This window comes from Budorcas taxicolor, chromosome 19 (genome assembly GCF_023091745.1).
Source record: "Budorcas taxicolor isolate Tak-1 chromosome 19, Takin1.1, whole genome shotgun sequence".
NCBI lineage: Eukaryota > Metazoa > Chordata > Mammalia > Artiodactyla > Bovidae > Budorcas > Budorcas taxicolor.
Window position 1 is genome coordinate 50,694,198 of NC_068928.1, and position 17,807 is coordinate 50,712,004.

At 62.3% G+C, this 17,807-nt stretch overlaps 1 protein-coding gene across 1 annotated transcript in view; it reads right to left on the bottom strand.

The window, feature by feature from the left end:
• BAHCC1 (BAH domain and coiled-coil containing 1) overlaps positions 1-17,807 on the bottom strand; it is a 56,518-nt gene that overhangs the window by 12,573 nt on the left and 26,138 nt on the right. The window contains exons 3-11 of the mRNA XM_052657785.1: positions 13,453-13,575; positions 8,276-10,024; positions 7,871-7,979; positions 7,359-7,567; positions 7,074-7,232; positions 6,616-6,827; positions 6,108-6,441; positions 4,174-5,016; positions 75-274 (exon numbers count right to left, since the gene is read on the bottom strand). Coding sequence (XP_052513745.1) covers positions 75-274; positions 4,174-5,016; positions 6,108-6,441; positions 6,616-6,827; positions 7,074-7,232; positions 7,359-7,567; positions 7,871-7,979; positions 8,276-10,024; positions 13,453-13,575 — 3,938 coding nt within the window. The remainder of the gene's footprint in view (positions 1-74; positions 275-4,173; positions 5,017-6,107; positions 6,442-6,615; positions 6,828-7,073; positions 7,233-7,358; positions 7,568-7,870; positions 7,980-8,275; positions 10,025-13,452; positions 13,576-17,807) is intronic.

Sequence of the window (17,807 nt, forward strand, 5' to 3'; positions counted from 1 at the left end):
CCTGGGCACTCGAGGCCCCGCCCACCGTCACGGCAGTGGGCAATGGGGGCAACCAGGGCCCCCCTACCACTCACAGGCTTGGTCTTGGGGGTCCAGGTGTCCTTGCGCCGCAGGATCTGCATGCGGGGGGTGAGTGCGGGAGCCCTGCAGGGGTCAGCAGTTGGAGGCTGGGCTGAGGAGGCGGGGCTGTCCAGGTTAGCGGCTTCGACCAGGGACCAGGCTGAGGCCAGAGTGGCCAGGCGCTGCAGGTTGAAGGCCAGCACATCCTCCTCCTCTGCAGGGGACAGGCGGGTCAGTGTGATGAGAGCAGGCCACACACTGTCCCTCAGAGAGTCTCATGATGTCACCTTGCATCTCAGCACAGCCCAGACTACCCCTCACCCCACCCTGCATCATGCTCCCACCCCATACCACCACCTCACCCATAGGTTGTCCGGCTCCCTGAGACACGCAGGCCAAGGGCGAGGGTGAGGCGGCCGGGAACAATGAGACGGTCCCTAGGTCAGACACCTAGCCCTCGCCTCAGCTCTGGATGAGGGAGATGTCACCCTCAGCTACCGTGGGCCAGGCCAGTTGGAATGGCACAAGTCCTCAGGACAGTGACCAAACGATTTTGTTAAGGTCTAGGGTTCATTACGCTCTAGCAGCAACTGCCTTGCATTTTTGCTTTCTTCCAGATTCATGAAAACGCGGAGTGTCACAGCCCTGGTGGGTGGGGAAGGACAGTCCAGTGCAGGGTCAGAGCCCGGCCAGTGGAGGGCAGTGTCCATTCATGAGACAGGCCTGGAGTGAAGACTTGGGGCTGAATAAAACGATGGGGAGGGGGTGGTGGCAGAGACGGCGGTAGGGGTAGGGCACACGCAGGCGGGCAGATCCTATGAGCTATCGCTGGGGAGGGACCGGCCAGGATGAGCCCTATGGGGTCAGATAGTGTCCCTAGGGCTGGACGTGTATAGTGGGTAGTCATGAAGTCTAGAACACACAGCCAGTTCTGCCCCCGAAGAAGACCTGAGGGCAGCAACACCCCAGCGCTAATGAGCACACCTGCACCCTGAACGTGGCTTCTAATATCCTCTGAGGAAAGGCATCAGCCTTCTTGGGGACATTGCCCAAGAAGGTTCGGGTACGAGCTGGGAACACAGGATGTGCTCAGAGAATGATCCAGCTGAAGGGGCCAAACCTGAGACAATTCAATCACCAGATTAAATGGTGACAGTGACATGTTATAATAGACTGAAGTGAATAAATATCCACAAGTTACACTAATATAAATAAATTAATGAGTGAATCCAACCTTTGAAAAGGAATGAGATATCACACCATTTCAAAGACACTTCCCGCTGAATAACTACAATAGAGAAGGTGCCCGGTCACAGCCTTTATAGAGTCATCAGGGTGACCCACTCTCAGTAATGGGACAAAGCACAGGTGGACACCGTAAGTTCAACCCTCTGGATGCAGTGCTAGGTCAAGGCCAGAGGTGGGGTGCTGGGTCAAAGGTGCCCTGGGAAGACAGGGGAGGGGCTGCGGGGGCTTTCTTCTCCCACCTCAGGCTGGGGCACGGATATCTGCAAATTCCATTTCAGCTAAAAGTTCCACAGGGTCTGCCTGTCCCTTGAGGTCACTGTAACTGCTGGGAAGCCTCCCTGTTCCTCCCTGCCTCTCACTTACTCCTCAGGCTAAGCCTGCTAAGATGGCAAAGTTTTGCAGGTGAGCTCTGGGTGGGGCAGGAATGGGGGGCTCAAGGAGATGGCAGGGGTACTGGTGGTGCTGGGCTCCAAACGAGACCCTGCCTTGCTCTATGATTCAGGGAGCTGCAGGGGCAGACAACAATAGTCCAACCCCCCAAGCCTCCAGGTCTACACCCTGTGTCCCAGGAGGGATGTGGGGCTGGACTCTCCAGGCAGGTTCCGGCTCCACAGGTACAGAAAAGGCCCAAGACTTGGGTTTCCTCCCAACCAGCCAGGCCAGTAGAAGCTCTTGGGGCCAGGAGCAGGTGGGAGGAGGGAGTGTAGCAGATCAAAAGGGATCAAAAGGAGGGTCTCAGCTCATCATGTAAACTGGGTGGGTCCCTCAGGAAAGAAGGGGCAACCATACTCTGGGACGGGGCCTGGGCTTCACAAAATCCCAGGGTAGATGGGAAGCGCAGTGGGCAGCAGGGCCCCTGATGGCCGCTCCAAGTGCAGAGTGGGGCACTCTGGGAGCCTTGGGGATGGGCCCCTGCAGGCAGGCCTAAAAATCCATGGTCAGATAAGCGAATGGCCAGAGGTGTCCAACTTCCTCCCAACCTCAGGGCTCTGTCTGGGGCCTGAGTTCCTGCCCCAGCTGGAATGGAGGTCTGCGGGCTGGGCAGTCTGCCCACTGAGCTCCCTGGACTTGAGCCCAGATAGGGGATAAGCCAGGGTCCTGGGCCAAGTCCTACTGGTGGGGGCAGTGAGGGCTCTCGACGCCCACACCAGTGAGAGCAGAGCTCTTTCCAGCATGGGAGCAAACGGCCTGGGGCCCAGCTACGGAGCCGGGGGCCACGTCACCTTTCTCACTCCCACTTCTCAGGGGTCCCTGTCTGGCCTTTCAGCAGCTCTCCCCAGCCTGGGATGTACTTCAGGGGGATGTACTCAAGGACAAGAGGGCAGCGGGAGGCCCTGCTGACCCTCTGGGGTCTTTTTCCTCCCTCTCCCCTCCGCATCCCAGCCTGTTCCCAGGATGATGTTCTCCCATCTTCTCCTTCTGTGAGTCCTCCCTTTTGCTCTGAAAACAAGCTGATTTCCTAATTAATTTCAGGCAAGGCAGTCACTGAGCTTGTAGGGAACAGCTCCAGAGCTGAGAGGCTGCGCACACCAGCCAATTAACTGGGACAGTGGGAAGGGGTGGGCCTGGGAGTGGCAGAAGGGGAGGGTGAAGACCCGAGGGCTCTAAGAAGGGAGGGTGGGGGGCTTGGGAGAAACAAGAGGGGAGAGTGGGGGCTTGCAGGTTCCAGAAGGGGAGGGTGGGGTGGAGACCCAGCAGTGACAGCAGGGCCTGGCCTGGACTGGCAGCTGCAACGTCCACAATGGGACACACGTGGTCTACACGTGAGCATCCATTCAATGAATGGGCACGGGTCCAGCAGGCATTCACAGGCACCGACCGGGCGGCCACACACATGGTGCTTGGCATCAGCTCAGTGCACCCTCACGCCAGCCACACTCACAAGGTGACTTGGGCAGCAGAGACCCCTGCCCAGGGCCACCTCACCTCACCTCTCCAGGGGTCATGACCAGCAAGGGCTCACTGGCTCACTCTCCTCACCAGCACAGTGGCGGCCCCTCTGGTCAGACAGCAGAGGAGTGACACAGAGGCCTTCGGGGAAATTAACAAGAACTTTCGCTTATCTCCACGCAGCACAAGAGGTGCTGGCGGCTGGCTGTGGGCTGTGAGAGTTCATTATGGTGAGAAGACGGGCAGGCCAGCTGAGGATGTTGTTGGGTTCTTTCTATAAACGTCAACCTGGTACAGTGCCTGGCTGGGGGTGCTTCCCCTTGCCCCCCTGGGGTTCCAGCTGGGAGAGCCTGGGTGGAGTCCCTCGGGGGGACCTAAGGTCCAGAGAGGCCTACGCAGAGGCCTGGCCCTTGGGTGGGATGCAGGGAGCCCAGGAGCAATTTTCCCAGCAGGTCAGTTCCGGGGGCCTGGTGAGGCTTAGGGGGCCTCACCTCCCTAGGGCCTGGGAGGCGATGGTCACTGTGTCTTTAGCTGGACCCCAAGCAGGTATCAGGTTCGGGAGCTGCAGAACCCACGGTGGTGATAGCTTTCAGAGAGAGCGCCCTCTCCTCCCCTTTCCTGGCTGTGAGATCACCATTTAGTGACCTGGGGCCCCCACCCCCCAACCTGTGGGCCTTGGCATCCTTGTGCATAAAATGGGGACAACCTTGAGCACACCCCCTGCCCCCCAAGGCATCGTGAGAATCCCAGGGGTCTTCCCGACACCACCATCGGGGCCACAGGCCTGGCCCTGAGGCCCTGCCCTCATGGCCCAACCTGCAGGTGGGGCTGGAGGTGATGCTGGAGGTGTGGGCGCACCTGCCTGGTTTTCTGACCTGGGGCCACACTGTGGGGACAACTGAGTGGGGCTGAAGGTTGACCCTGAGTCTGTGCCTGAGGGTCCAGCTCCCAGGGCTCTGGAGGGATGGGGCTCACCTTGCAGGGCTGGCTCAGTCCTCTGCTGCTGGATCTCCAGGTCGGCCAGCTCGCTGAGCAGGGCAATTCCATGAATCCCTGAGCTACGGGGCAGGGGAGCTGTGCTGGGTGGCCCAGGGACTGCGCCGGGCAGAGGGTCCAGTGGGCTGACGCCAGGCAGGTCCCCCAGGTTGATGGTGGCTGCCACCAGAGCGTCCAGCCCGGGCAGCTCCCTGGGCAGCTGGCTGTTGTCAGTTGACCCCCAGTCCTGCTCCTCTTCCTCCTCTTCCAGCTCGGCCTCCTCGAACTCGCCCACCTCCTCCGCCTCTGCTTCTGTAGGGGCTTGCTGTTTGCCCGGCTCAGCCTGGTCCACGGCACCCAGGCTCCTCGCTGGCTGCTCCATGGCCTGGGGACCGGCCCCCAACGAGGGCCCCAGCTCTCCCTCCTCCCGCCCCTCCTCCGTGGTCCTTGCCTCTTGGGCCCCTCCTCCCTGAGTAGAATCAGCCTGGCCAGAGGCCTCAGGGCCCCCTCCCTCGAGGTGAGCCCCGCACCGCAGTTCTCGCACCCCCTCCAGTGGACTGGGGTCTGCTGCCTTCCCCGGGGGTCCCCGCTCGGCAGGGTGGGGGGTGGCGGCAAGGTCCTGGGTGGCCTCCCTGGTCCCTGAGGGCAGCCCGGGCTCCTCCAGTTTCTGGGGGCTGCGGAGGCAGAGCTCCCCAGGTGGGAACGTCCTGGCCAGCTCAGGCTGGGCCCCCAGGGGGGCAGTTTGCATAGTTTCAGGGTCTGAGAGGTCAGATGAGTGCACGCTGCGGGGCAGGGAGAAGCCCGAGCTGGCCGCTGCGGGGCACGTGTATCCGGGAGGCAGGTCTGCAAGAGAGGAGCGCGGTCAGGAGAGCAGCTGGGGACGAGGGTGGCCTCCAATGCCCCAGTTCCACCTGTGGGGAGGGTCCCCAGCCAACCCTCTGCTTGTGAAACGTGACAGGCAGGAATGGGGACACGGTGTGTTGAAAGGGGCAGAAGAAGAGCACCGGGGGCAGGAGGGGCGATTTCCCAGGCCCCCCTCCTCGACCAGGATGGTTGTGAGCTCCCCAGCTCCTGCCGCAGCCTTGGCGGGGTTGGGGGGACCCCTGGGGGGTTCCTAGAGGCCACCTCTGGCATGTGTGGTGTGGCTAACCAGAAAAGGGGGGATTTTAAAACAAGATACTTGAATCAGGGTTTTCCCTGAACCAGAACGAGCTGGCAGCCTGTTGGAGGCATTACGCCCCATTAACTACAATAAAAAAAAAAAGAAAGCAAAAAAAGTCTAACACACACACACACACACACACACACACACAACCACCTCGGCTGGCTCAGCCTCCTTATTGTGGAACTGGGACGGGTTTTATGTTTGCCACACGGGCTTCCACTATAAACTCTTAGCCTAATTCAGAGAGAATCAAATAGCTGTGGGGAGCTGGCGGGCAGCGGGCAGGAGAGCGGTTGCAGCGGCCAGGCTGGGCTTGGACCCTTCACCGCAGGCTGCTGCTCCTTGCCTCGGGCCCAAGCCGTGGCATTTTGGGCCCCCACAGTGAGAATGAGCTCCGTATTGCCCAGCTTCATGGCTGCTGCCCCGTGGTCCTGCCACCATCCCCGGCAGGCCAGGCGCTTTCTCATCCTCGAGGCTCTAGCGCCAGCTGGCTGGGCTTGACCTTCACCCTGCCCCATCTGCCAGGGACAGGGACCCTGAGTGCTTTCCCTATGGGTCCCTCAGAAGGACACAGAGAGGGAGGAAGGGAAAGAGCAGGGGGACAGGCCACCTTGTCCCGGGCCCCATCAGGGGGACTGGGAAGGTGAGGTCAGCCCTGCAGGGGCCAAGCCAGGTAGCCTGGTCCCCACTCAGCTCAGCCCACCAGGCAGGTGACAGGCCTGAGTGGAGGGGGGGCAGGCGAAGGCCAGCCTAGTGTGCCCGCTCTCACCTGGTTCCAATGTGTTGAGGTTGGCTCTGGGCCGCTGGCCCTCCCCACTCTTGTCTTCGGCGCTGGGCAGCTTGGAGCCTAGCCCGGGGCTGCCGGTGGGGCAGACAGATAAAGTGCACGGGGCGCCAGGATGCGGTGGTGGTGTAGGGCAGCTGGCAGGGGTGGGCTTCGGGGCGGGAGAGTGGCAGCAGGGTGACAGCTTGGCAGGGCCTGCGGTGGCGGGTGAGGGGGTGCCCTTGGCCGTGGGGGTTAAGGCAACTGGCTTGTGGGTGGACTTCAAGGCCTTGTCCTGGGCGGGCTCCTCCAGCTCCAGGTGATGGTCCTCAGGCTTCTGCTGTTGGGGTGGGGCAGAGGCTCAGCCCAGCCGGGGCCCCCAATGCTCAGGGCATTGTAGTGCAGGGCAGAGGCAGGGGGAGTGGGCAGTGGGGACTCCTGGACTGGACCAGGTTGAAGCACAGAGGGAGTCAGTGGTGCCCTGGGTCCCGGCTGGGCATGGCCGGGGGTGTACCTGGAATTGGCTGGCCCGCTGCAGCTCTAGAGCCTGAGTGGCCCGCTGCTGCTGCTGCTGCTGCTGTTGCTGCTGCAGGGCATACAGCTCCTGTTGCCGCAGAAACTGGGACCGCGAGTAGACGGGGAGCTGGCCCGGGTGCTGCATGTGGGAGGCGGGGCCCCGGCCCCCGTACATGGGAGGCCACAGCGAAGCCTGGTCCATGACATCAGCTGTAGGCAGGGCCAGAAGAATGGTCAGCTCCGGTGCAGACACGATGACCGGGCCACATCCCAGCCACCGAGCGGGCCTCCTCCAGCCCTTGCTTCTTGCTTCTCACCTCACACCTGTCTCTCGGACCCTGGCTGGGTGCCTGCCTCACTGCCCGTTCCCCAGCACCCATGGGGGCTGCTCCCTTCCTCAGACCCGCTTCGGATCCCCCCACAACATGCAAATAGCCTGGCCCGAGAGGCCCTTACCAAGCGCATGGGGGGCCGTGTGGGGTGTGGGCTCAGAGGGCAGGATGACTAGTTGTGTGGGGGCATCCTGGGAGAGGGGGAACACAGGGGGCATGGAGCCGGGCACGGAGGCAGGGAAGCCGGGGGGCAGATTCTGGTGCAGGGCAGGGTGCCCAAGGCCTGTGGAGACACGGCAATGAGGTCAGACAGAGCAGAGGAGGAAACAGGGCCCCAGGGTGGCACTGACCACCACGGGCACCAGGATTCTTGTCCTGCCCCGTCCCCTGCCTGCCCTCAGACACTGACCGTAGGAATGTCCTCCCATCCACAAGGAGGGGCTGCGGGTGCGGGGCAGCCAGGGAGGGTGGGCAGGGTGGGGATGGGGGGCCGGGTCCCCGGCCAGCTGGCCGCTCTGCAGAGAGGATCCCCCGGTGATCATGAGATGGGGGGCCAGGTCCCCAGGACAGCCGCCTGATGGGTGGATCCGGGCGAATTCCACGAGGTCCTTGTTGTCCCTGTCCATCATGGGGGTGGGTGAGGGCTCCGCATGGCCGCCAGCCACCCCCAGCCCAGGTCTTCCACCCCACCCTACGGGGTCACGCTCAGCACCAGCACTGGTCCCCTAGCTGAGGGGAAGTTAGCAGAACTCCCTCCAAAGTGGGCAGAAACCCCAGCAAAGCCTGGGGGTGGGTGCATAGCTGTGCCTGGAGACAAGTCACAAAACCTAACATTGTCACCACTTAATCCCATGTGGCACCACTGGGCACCCCCAGGGGCGTGGCCCAGTCCCCAGCCCAAAGGTGCAGCCTGGTTCTTACTGCAGCAGCAGTTCGCGGCCGGCGAGCCCCAGGCGGTCCTCACACAGGCGGGCCCTCTCCTCCTCGGCCTCCAGGTCCAGCGGGTGGGTGGAGCGGGGCCCACCGCCAGCTGCACGGGTGGGAGATGGCAGAAGGGACAAGGGTTGGGTCAGCTGGGGAGCCACAGCTAAAGCAAGCAGGAACCCCACTTCGAGCCAGGAGACTGATGAACTGAGGGGGTCTCCTGCCCTGTGAACCTCACGGGAAAGGTGCAGGGCAGGTCAGCTCAGCCCTGGGAAAAACTGCAGACGTGGGGAGGTGATGGGCGCGAAAGCCTGGGGTCCAGCCCTGGGAGCCCTAGGTGAGTGGACTAGGGCAGGTCAGTGACACCCCCACCCCGCCTCCCTCTCCGTGGAGGGTCCGTACCTTTGAAGGTGGGGGCTGCCCGGCCCTGCCGCCCTGTGTTGGCACCGTAAGCCGACTCCGACCGGCTCACCGTGTCCTTCTGCCTGGCCAAGGCTACCGCAATGCCCACGGGAGGCTGCCGCACCTCCCCATCACTGTGGGTGGCATCATGCTCCCGGCTTCGGGCACAGTCTGGCCTTTCCACCTCGCCCGGGGCCTGGCCTGCACCCTTGGAGGCTGGGAACTTCCCATCCTGCTGGGCACAGCTGGCCTTCAGGCCTCCGAGGCCCACGAAGGGCGCCTTCTGGCCAACGACCAGCGCTTGGTTGCTGTATTTGAGCAAGTTCTTCATGGCCGAGACCTCGTCGGGCGGGGCGGGCAGGTCCTGTGACAGGAGGGCAGCCTGCTGCAGGGGGCCACCAAAGGGGTCCAGATAGGCGCCCGCCTTGCGCTCCTCGCCAATGGCCATGGTGGCCCCCTGGCCTGACTGGACATTCCATGGGGGCGGGGGTGGCCCGCCATAGCCAAGAGACGCCAGTTCCAGAGACTTGCGCTTGGCCTCGGCCCCACTGCCCCCCAGTTCTACCTCAGGGGCCACCAAGTGCTGCTGATGCCGGATGCGAGCCACCTTCTGGGCCCCGGGGGCACCCACAGGAGTCTCCTTGCTGGCAGCCTTGTCTAAAGTGCAGCAGGCCTGGGTGACCTTCCCGCCCAGTGGGTCCTGGTGATTAGGCCGGGCGCAGTCTTGCGAGGGGGTGGGCAACTCAAAGTAGCCGCTTTTGTCCAGACCCGCTTTGGGGAGCCCGGGGAAGGGGGCCTCGGGGCCGGCACTGTCCAGGTACTCCAGGCCCTTCAGCCGGGGGTTGAGAGCCGCCTCAAAGCTCCCAGACCGCCGCTCACCCTTGCCCTCGGCCTTCAGGTGGGCGTAGGAGACCCCGTAAGGCGCAGCATGGTCAGGCGCGGCAGCTGCCTCCAGGTGCCGATCCTTGCCCTCACCCACCACGGCACAGGCCTCGGCCGCCTGGAAGGGGCGGCTCTTGTCGGCCAGGTGTCCCACAGAAGGCACAAAGGTGGGCCCACTGGCCTTCAGGTCCCGGGGGACTTTGTCCTGCAAGGGGCAGAGACCATCCGGGCCCCCATGCAGCTGCAGGCAGGGGAAGGGGCCGGCTGTGGCTGTGCTGAGGGGAGGGGGCGGCCCCGCGGGCAGGCCGGACGGCACTGTGTAGGACACGGCGTGGTGTAGCATCTGCCTCCGCTCCAGGCACTCGCTGAAGGCTGGCCCAGGCTCCGCGGGGCCCGCCGCCTCCTTGGCGCAGCGTCCAGAGGCCGGCATGCCCACACCCGGCCGCCCCAGCACAGCCCCCGCGCAGCTGGCCAGCGCAGACCGGCCCAGCTCGCCGTCGAGCACCTTGGTGTTGAGAAGGCAGGAGGCCAGGTGCTTGGGGCGGCCTTCGCAGGCTCCCCGGGTCATGCTACCCTCCTTGCAGTGAGAGTCCCCTGGCATGGGCAGCACCAGCTTGTGCCGCCCCCGGGCGACGTCCTCCTCTGCTGCCGGCCGCTCCTTGCCCTCCGCCGCCTTGCCAGCTTTCTCTTTGCCCATGAGGAAGCGGTCGAACTCCTTGGTGCCCTTCTGCAGGTGGCTGGCCTCGCCCCGGTCGCGGCTGCAGGAGCCGATGGGGTGGCCGGGGACGGCCCGGGCCACACTGGGGAAGTTGTGGTTGGCGGGCAGGAGCGTGGGCTGGGGGGCCAGGTTGCGCAGGTAGAAGTTATCTGCGTGCCGAGAGAGCTGAGGTCAACGAGAAGCCCGAGGCAGGTGCCGGAGGGCTCAGTGCCCCCAAGACACTGCTCCAGGTGCCTCCCCACCATCACCGGCTGACCCTGACCCACTGGTACTTTCCAGGGAAGGTTTATAACTGTAGAAAACGTATTAACATAAATATCACTTTAACCATTTAAAAGTGTGCCATTTAGTGGCTACTATGTTCATGGTGTGCAACCTTCATCCCTGTCCATTTCTGGAATTCTTCATGCTCCCAATCTGAAGCTCTCTGTCCCCATTCAATACCGACTCCCCGTGCCCCAGAGGTTCTGACTTATGTTCACCCCTAGAAGAGGAACGCTGAGAAGAGCACAGCTACCATGCCCAGCTGGACCCTGAGGATTAGTGGAGGAAGGACGGGAGCGGGTGGCAGTGTGTCCTCGCTGGACTCACGGGGGTGGAGTCTGGGGCTGCAGTATCTCCCCCAACCCCACACGATGCTGGAGGAGTGCAAACTGATCAGGTCTTTACAAACAGCCATCAGAACTCTAAAGGCTAAGGAGGCTGTGGGCTTATAGTTGTACGCTTAGTCGCTCAGTCATGTCCGACTCTGCGACCCCATGGACTGTAGCCCACCAGGGTCCTCTGTCCGTGGGATTTTCCCAGGCAAGAATACTGGAGCGGGTTTCCATTTCTTTCTCCAGGGGCTTATAGTTGGGGGATGGCTAAAAGTGGACAGCATGTGCTATGATGTGGCTACTGCACAGCTCGGGACGCCCAGCCACGTGGAGAGTTATCTGAGGCAGGCCCCTGAAAGCAGGACAGCGCACCGTGGACAGCAAAACTGGCGGCCTTCAGTAGCCCCTGTAAGTGCCACGACACCCCCGCCCAGGAGGAAGTGAGGCTCTGGGCGGACATGCGTCTGAGAATGGGCCAGGAGTGAAGGACCCAGCCCACCTACCTTCTGAATACTCTGAGAGGCCCCCAAGCCTTCTGCACCAGGGGCTAGGGTGATCCTTTAAGGAAGGAAGAAAGGCAAATGGTCCAGACGGCCACCCCTACATTCTGGGCTCTCGATGTCTCTGCAGCTCAGGCCCATCCTGCTTGAGTGGCTGGGGGGTGTTCCCCCAGCTCCCTGCATGGGGCCAGCCTGGGCCCCCCCCTAACCTGGGGTGCCTTGGTTTCTATCTGGGTCCCTGGCCAGCCCTGCAGACACCCACTGCTCCCTAAGCTCAGGCTGGGTTACTGGGGACCTGGAGGGACCGACCCCCTCTACACCCAGCTGGGGTGGCGGATGGGCAGCCTGGATGGCCTGGAGCCTAGAGAGGGAACAAAAGAAACATTTGGAACTTGTAAAACTGTCCTCAGTCGTGTAAATTCCTTGTCAATTTCCTGCTAATTAAAGCAAGGGGGAAGAGGGTAGCCTGGGCTAAACCTAATTAGCTCAATTTCCAAAACCAAAGTGTTCTTGGGTGGGGCTCTGCCACAACACTGTGAAAGCCCAGGAGGCCGCCAGCGCTCCTGGAAGCCAGCGGCCCACATCCTGGAGGGGGTCCCTAGCTCTGGGTCGGATTTCTGGGGCTGGGACCACCTGCCTGCTCTTGACAAGCGCTGTCAAAACAGCAGTAGCACACGCGGGGGCTGATGTGGGAGGTGGAGGGACTCAGGCCGCGGCCTGCGCGCGGTTCTCCTCTGGGCAGCAGAGCACCTGGGCTCCAACCCTGAGGAGACTGGCTCCCTGGGCATCCAGTGTCTGTCCGAACCCCTCATGCGACTGAGGAGTGCTCCTGGCCCGTCTTCAGGCAGCATCTCATCCGCCCCGACCCAAGCTGGCCAGCCCTGGGCTGGGGCAAGTGAGACTAAGGCCTTCCACAGCCTCAGCCGCCCCGCCTGGACAAAGATGCCAGGTAGGCTCCAGGACACAGACACCCCAATGTCACGGAGTGGGAGGCTGTGAGGAAACGGGAGGACGCTGGCGGGAGGGCAGGAGGACTGGGCACAGGCCCACCGCCAACCTGCCTCATGGGGTCACCACTCTGGGGTCCCCTTCCTTTCCTGAGACCCTTCAGGACTCTGTCCTCCTTAGCTGCTGCTGCTTGAAGCCTGCCAGGTAGTTTGTGGGCCCCTCCCCTGCCCCCACTCAGAGCCCCACTCTTGGGGTTCCCTGGGCTCCCTGGAGCTGGATCTGTCCTTATTTACCCTCTTCACCCGGGGGGCCCCTCTCCTTGAGCCAGATCAACCTTTCAACCCACCCTTCTGGCACTGACCACCACGAGTGTGCAGTCACCCCCTGGGAAGGCGGCCCCCACCCCCAGCCCCTCAGCATGGAAGCTGAACTCACCCCCAGGTGCACCCCTTCCTGCAGCCTGGGCCATAGATGGGGGTCATCTGGGGCCCCCTGACCCTCGTGCTCCATCCAGGCCCCCCATGGGATCCCATGGTCCAGATCACTTGTCATCTAACAAGGTAACTAACCCCAGCCTCCTGGGCACCACCCCTGGAAGATCTTTCTAAAACGCGGATGAAGTATCACCCCACCCAAGAAAAATCCTGGACACTGGGCATCAAGGTCTCAGGCGACCCCTACACCTGTCTCCTCTCCAGGTGGCTACATCTCCCATGGGCTCCCTGATGGGATCTGCGCCCTGAAGGCTGGGCCTTTACACACACACGTGTGCGTGTGTGCATGTGGTGTGAACACACTCTCCTTACGGAATGCCCTCCTGACTCCACTAGCCCTATGCTCCTATCAGCAAAGCTCCAACCTCAGCGTACCCGCTCCAGCGACATCTCCTGCCAATGGGGCAGGAGTCCCTCCATCTGCTGGGGGCACACCATTGCCCCTGTCCCCTGCTGCTGCCTCCACCCCCTTCCCCCCACCCCGACCCCTCCGACCTCAAGCCCTGGTGTGGGTTGGGGCCTGGGCCTTGTGCTGTCTAGCTCGATGAGGCAAGAGGTACAGGCTTCTAGGGGCTCCCCTACCCTCATCAGATGGTATTCTCCCCTGAGCTGCCCCTGGGACCCCTGAGCTGCTTGGGTGGGTCGGGGCGGGGGTGCCACAGGGTAAGGCCAGGTGCTGAGGGAGCTGGGTGCTTCTCCTTCAGGGCTGCGGTTGTTTGAGATGCTTCCACTTGGGTGATGAGACCTCACGGAGCATGGCTGTGTTTTCAGCATGCTCGCCTGACCCCAGCATGCAACCAGCTGCTTGGCCATGGTCCTGGGCCCCGCACTTTAAATTCTCTGGGGGCCTGAGAAGCAGGCCCATCCTCTTACAGCCCCTGTCCCTACAGTGTGGCCTGAGACCTGGAGAAAAGGGTTCATCCAGGCCGGCCACCTTCATCTGGGGCCCCAGAAGCCCCCGGCCCTGCCCTCCACCCCTCCAGGATTCACTGTGTCCCAGGCCCCATGCAATCTCTCACAGACCCACGCCAGCACTTGCCTTTTTGGGTTCCATAGAAACGATGTTGCCCATAGAGAACATTGCTGTTTCCATGGTGATCCAAGTGGCTCATGGGTAGGAAGGTGGATGCCAGACTCCCCGAAAATCTGGGGTACCCTGGAGCTAGAGAAGCAAGGAGACTGTGGTAGAGGTGCCTCTGGGCCACAGGCTTGCACCTGCCCTGACCCCAGGGAGGTGAGAAGCCGGCGGGTGGCCCAGGAGTGACGCCCCGCGGAGCCCGGCGTGCAGCCCGCCGGTGGGAAATCAACCCATCAATACATCATATTAACTCTGACTCGACTAATACCATCCCTCCGGTGTGGCACAAATTGAATTGCTGATGGGCTGGGGAGAGAGGGGAGGATGGAGGAGGGAGCCTTTGATTTCTCTTCCAGTAGCACTTAGCAGTGTGAGAGCTTCAAGGCAGGCCAACAAAAGGGGCTCTGGAGAGGTGGGAGATGTGGCGGTCACATTCAGTGGACATGGAGGCCCTCACAGCTCAGGCCGAGAGGAGAGAGGCGGGGCCGGACACCACCTTGGCCTGTACCATCGTAGCTGCCAGGTGAGCAAGCCACTCTGGGCTCAGTGACCCGCACCCTGAGGCTGACTTGGTTGGGTGTGGCCAGCTTCTGCCTGGCTGGAGGCCACGGGCACCAGGCTCTACATTGGCTGGGCCTCCTTAGTGCTCTGAGATCTGCAAAATGAGCTGGTCCCCAGCCATGGCAGCATCGCCCCCCAGGAGAGTTTCCCACGTTGGTCCCCAGCCCCAGACCCTCCCTGGAGCCTCCAAGTCAGGTGAAGCAGGCCCCACTCTGTCCCTTTGAGGGGCCTGGACTGTCTTCTTGGACTGGCCCTGCCCAGCAGAGGACCACCAGCTACACCCTGGACTTTGCTCTGGCCACCTGGGACACACACCCTGCCTCCCAGAAGTGATGAAGACAGAAAGAGCGAACATTTGGCCAAGGAGGCCCCTTAGGCACTGGCACCTTGAGAGCAGGCACAGCCGTGGCAGGCATGTCTGTTGGATGCCCAGAGCCACCAGCCACCTGCAATGCAGCTCCTCGCAGCTGGTCCTTCCCCACCAGGCCCAGCGGTGAGGGGGCGGGTGCAGGCCTGCAGCTGGGATGGCTGAGCTGGCTGGGCTGGGCTGGACAGGATGCTGTCTTGCTCCAAAACTCCTGCTTTGAGCTAATGCTCTTAACATTTTCCCCATGGAAAATGAGTCCCAGAGGAGCTTCTCCTGGGGACCCCATGGCTGTCCCAAGAGCGAATGGCTGCTGGGAGAGGCTTCCCACCTGACTTCTGAGGCGCCTGGGCTGTGACAAGGGAGTGGGAAGGAATCCCAGGGTCTCCCCGGGGAGCAGTGGCCACAGGGAGAAGGAGGGGCTGGCGCAGGGTCCCTGAGGGGAGGGTGGCGGGTCCCAGGGCGAGTGTTCGAGCTGGGTCATAAGCCATGCCTTGACACAAGGGAGCTGGGAGCCCCATGCCTGGGGAGCAGGGGTGCCAACTTCCGTCTCAATGCATCACGACAAAGTTAAGACAAGTCTGAAGCAGGGAGCTAGCTCGGTGTGACCTGCTCGTTTACGGTTTTCTAAATTCCTCTTAGGACAGAAGCCCTTTGCTGTTTCACTGGAACTCCTTGTGGCAACTCATGGCCGCATGCTCCATGGAACCCATGAGACCAACACCTTTCCAGAAGAAGAGGCTCAGAGCTGCAGGACAGGCCTCCAGGCCCCAGGTCCTCAGAGGCCCTGAGGCTGGCCTGCCTGGTGCTGAGGCTGTTGAGATGGAGGGTGGAGGCCGGCTCGATCTCTGTGGGTGCATGGGGGTAAGCCCTGGAGCTTGCTGCATGAGGGGCCCAGGAGCAGCCCCTTGGCAGGCCTGAGGTTGGGGAGGGGGGAGCCATGCTAATGTGGGGTCAGGCTATGGAACCCAGCTAAGAGGTAGGGATGGACGAGGAGCATTGAGAGAATGGGAAACGCACAGGCATCAAACACTCTCGGAGCCCCCAGGGTCAAGGCCCCCAGTCCAAAGGGTGCACCCTGAACCCTGGTCCTGGTGGCCCCCTCGACATAGCCACCATCCTGCCCCTAATGATGCAGGAGGATGGTCTCTGGATCTGGAGATCTAAGGTCAAGCCGTGGCACCCATTCTCAAGAAGTGCTCCCCGCAGAACACTCCCGTACCAGTCCCGTTCAGAGGTTCCCCTTGAGCACATGTGTTGCAAAAGCTCTGAGAAGTCCCTGGGCGTCTCCCCACGGAGGGGCTCACATCCCCGGGCCCGTGGGAAGACACAGAGGAGGTGCCCACTGCCCCCCAGACCCATCCCTCTGCAGCGCCCTCCTGCTGAGGGCACAGCTGAGTCCAGGGAGCCTGGCCGCCTCGCCTGGTTTGAGTGGAGACACATCTGGAGCAGATGTTTCCAAGATGAAATGCAGCTCCTGGAAGACCTGACAAAAGCTGGGCGAGCCCGACGGGGGTGGGGGCGGGCCAGGGCAGGGGGGGGCAGAGGCCTGTGTGTGTAGTAAGGGGAGCGGTTAAAGCGCCACAGCTGTCCCCCTTTAATTGGCTGCTGTTAAATGTTTTACGGGGCCTCGTTTTGGTAAACAGAAGTCTGTAAATTCCTCCTTCCCAGACGCCCGTTTCCCAGGCACAGACCCCCCTGTGACCCCTCGGGAGGTCTGGGCCTCCCGCCCACCCGCCCTCGGCCTTCAGCTGGCCGAGTGGCGGGCTCCTTCCTGCCACACCCTTCGGGGGGGCAGTGGGAGGGTGATGGCCATGCCCGTCCCTCCACGTCTGACCCTGAGCTGGTGGCCAGGGATCAGGGGACAGGAATCTACGGGGGCTCCTCCCCCCATCTCCAGTCTGCATAAAGTCCCACCCTCTAGGACCCCAGAAGGGGAGTTAGGACTGGGGGAGTAAGGATGGGGAGATGGAAGAAGAAATGGAGTGGGCAAGGGCCGGAGCTGAGTGGGGTGGCCAGGGAGGGGGAATGTGAAGAGCGGGTGGGCATCTGGGTGGGGGGCAGAGAGGGAGGAAGGAGAAAAGTCCTCCCAGTCCAGCCACAGAAAGGACCCTTTCTTCTTCCCAACAAGACCCTACTCTCTGAGTTGAAGAGGAAAATAAAAAATGATTTTTATGAATCAGAGCAGCTGTTCTGTGACCAGAAGCCAGGGCTGCTGTAGCTGGCCTGGGAAATGCCTCAGGTCCTCAAAGGGGCTTCCGCAGAGGAGAATGTGGTGGTGGTGGGCTCTGAAGAGGGCTCCGGGAGCCGAGGATGGGTCAGATACACTGGAACCCAGGGCCAGAGATCCTCGACCCTGCACTCCTTCGGGGTGGCATGGTCCAGAACCCCCTTGTTCCCAGGCTCTCACACCCCCCGAGGTTGGCTACTGCGATCGCCCCAGTCGGAGCCCTGGAAGCCCCTGCTGAGTTCTAGGGAGAAGCCCTTGGCCTCAGCCACCACCCCACTGAGATTCCCCCCATTCTGGTCCCACGCTCTGAGTTGCCAGGAGACTTAACCCCACCCTGTGACGTGAACATTAAAAGGGTCAAAAAGGTGACACCATCAGCACCTAATGGGGTTCAGTGATGTGGAGGCAGTCTTGAGCTGGGAGGGGGCAGCAGACCAGGTCCTTGGTATTCTGGGATACCCAGCCCCTGCCAGCATCCCCCAGGGCCCTTGCTGGCCACATCCGGGAAGGTCAGGGGTGTTTCTGGGTAGTGGGCTAAGGAGGAGAGGAGCCAGCAGACAGCCCGCCCCTGGTGGGGGCTGCCCAGAGGGCAAGGTCTGAAGATGGAAGGGTGAGAGGGAGGGTGGGGACACTTTACAGGGGAAATAAGTGAGGGGTGCCATGGGGTAGGAGGCTCCTCTTGTCGCCACACCAGAGAAGGTGCCTGGGAGGACCCCAGGCCTGCTGCAAGTCTCTCAGCTGGAGAGGAAAGAGGGGTGGCCCTGGCCCCCCACATGCGCCCTCCTTGCCTGGTGGGGTCAGTTCCCACCCGCCCTGCACGGCACCTCACCTCTCCTGGGTTCTGCTGTAGAACTTTCCCAGCAGCCCAAGGTGCCCCAACTGCCCCAGGCCAGACCCAAAGGCTGGGAGGCAACAACACCTCCCCATGGTCCTTGCAGGGCCCACTCTCCTAAGAGAGGACCGGCTCTTGTGTCTCAGAAGGCTGACTGTCTCCTGGCCAGGTCTGGGCATGGGGTGGGGTGTGGCCTGTGACCAGCCAACCAGTGGACCAGAATCCCTTGTGGGGTGGGTCAGGGGACTCCCACCACAGGGTCCCTGAGACCCCCACCCCCAGAGCTCAGTGCAGACCCTGCAGGCTTAGCAAACTGCCAGCGGCTTGAC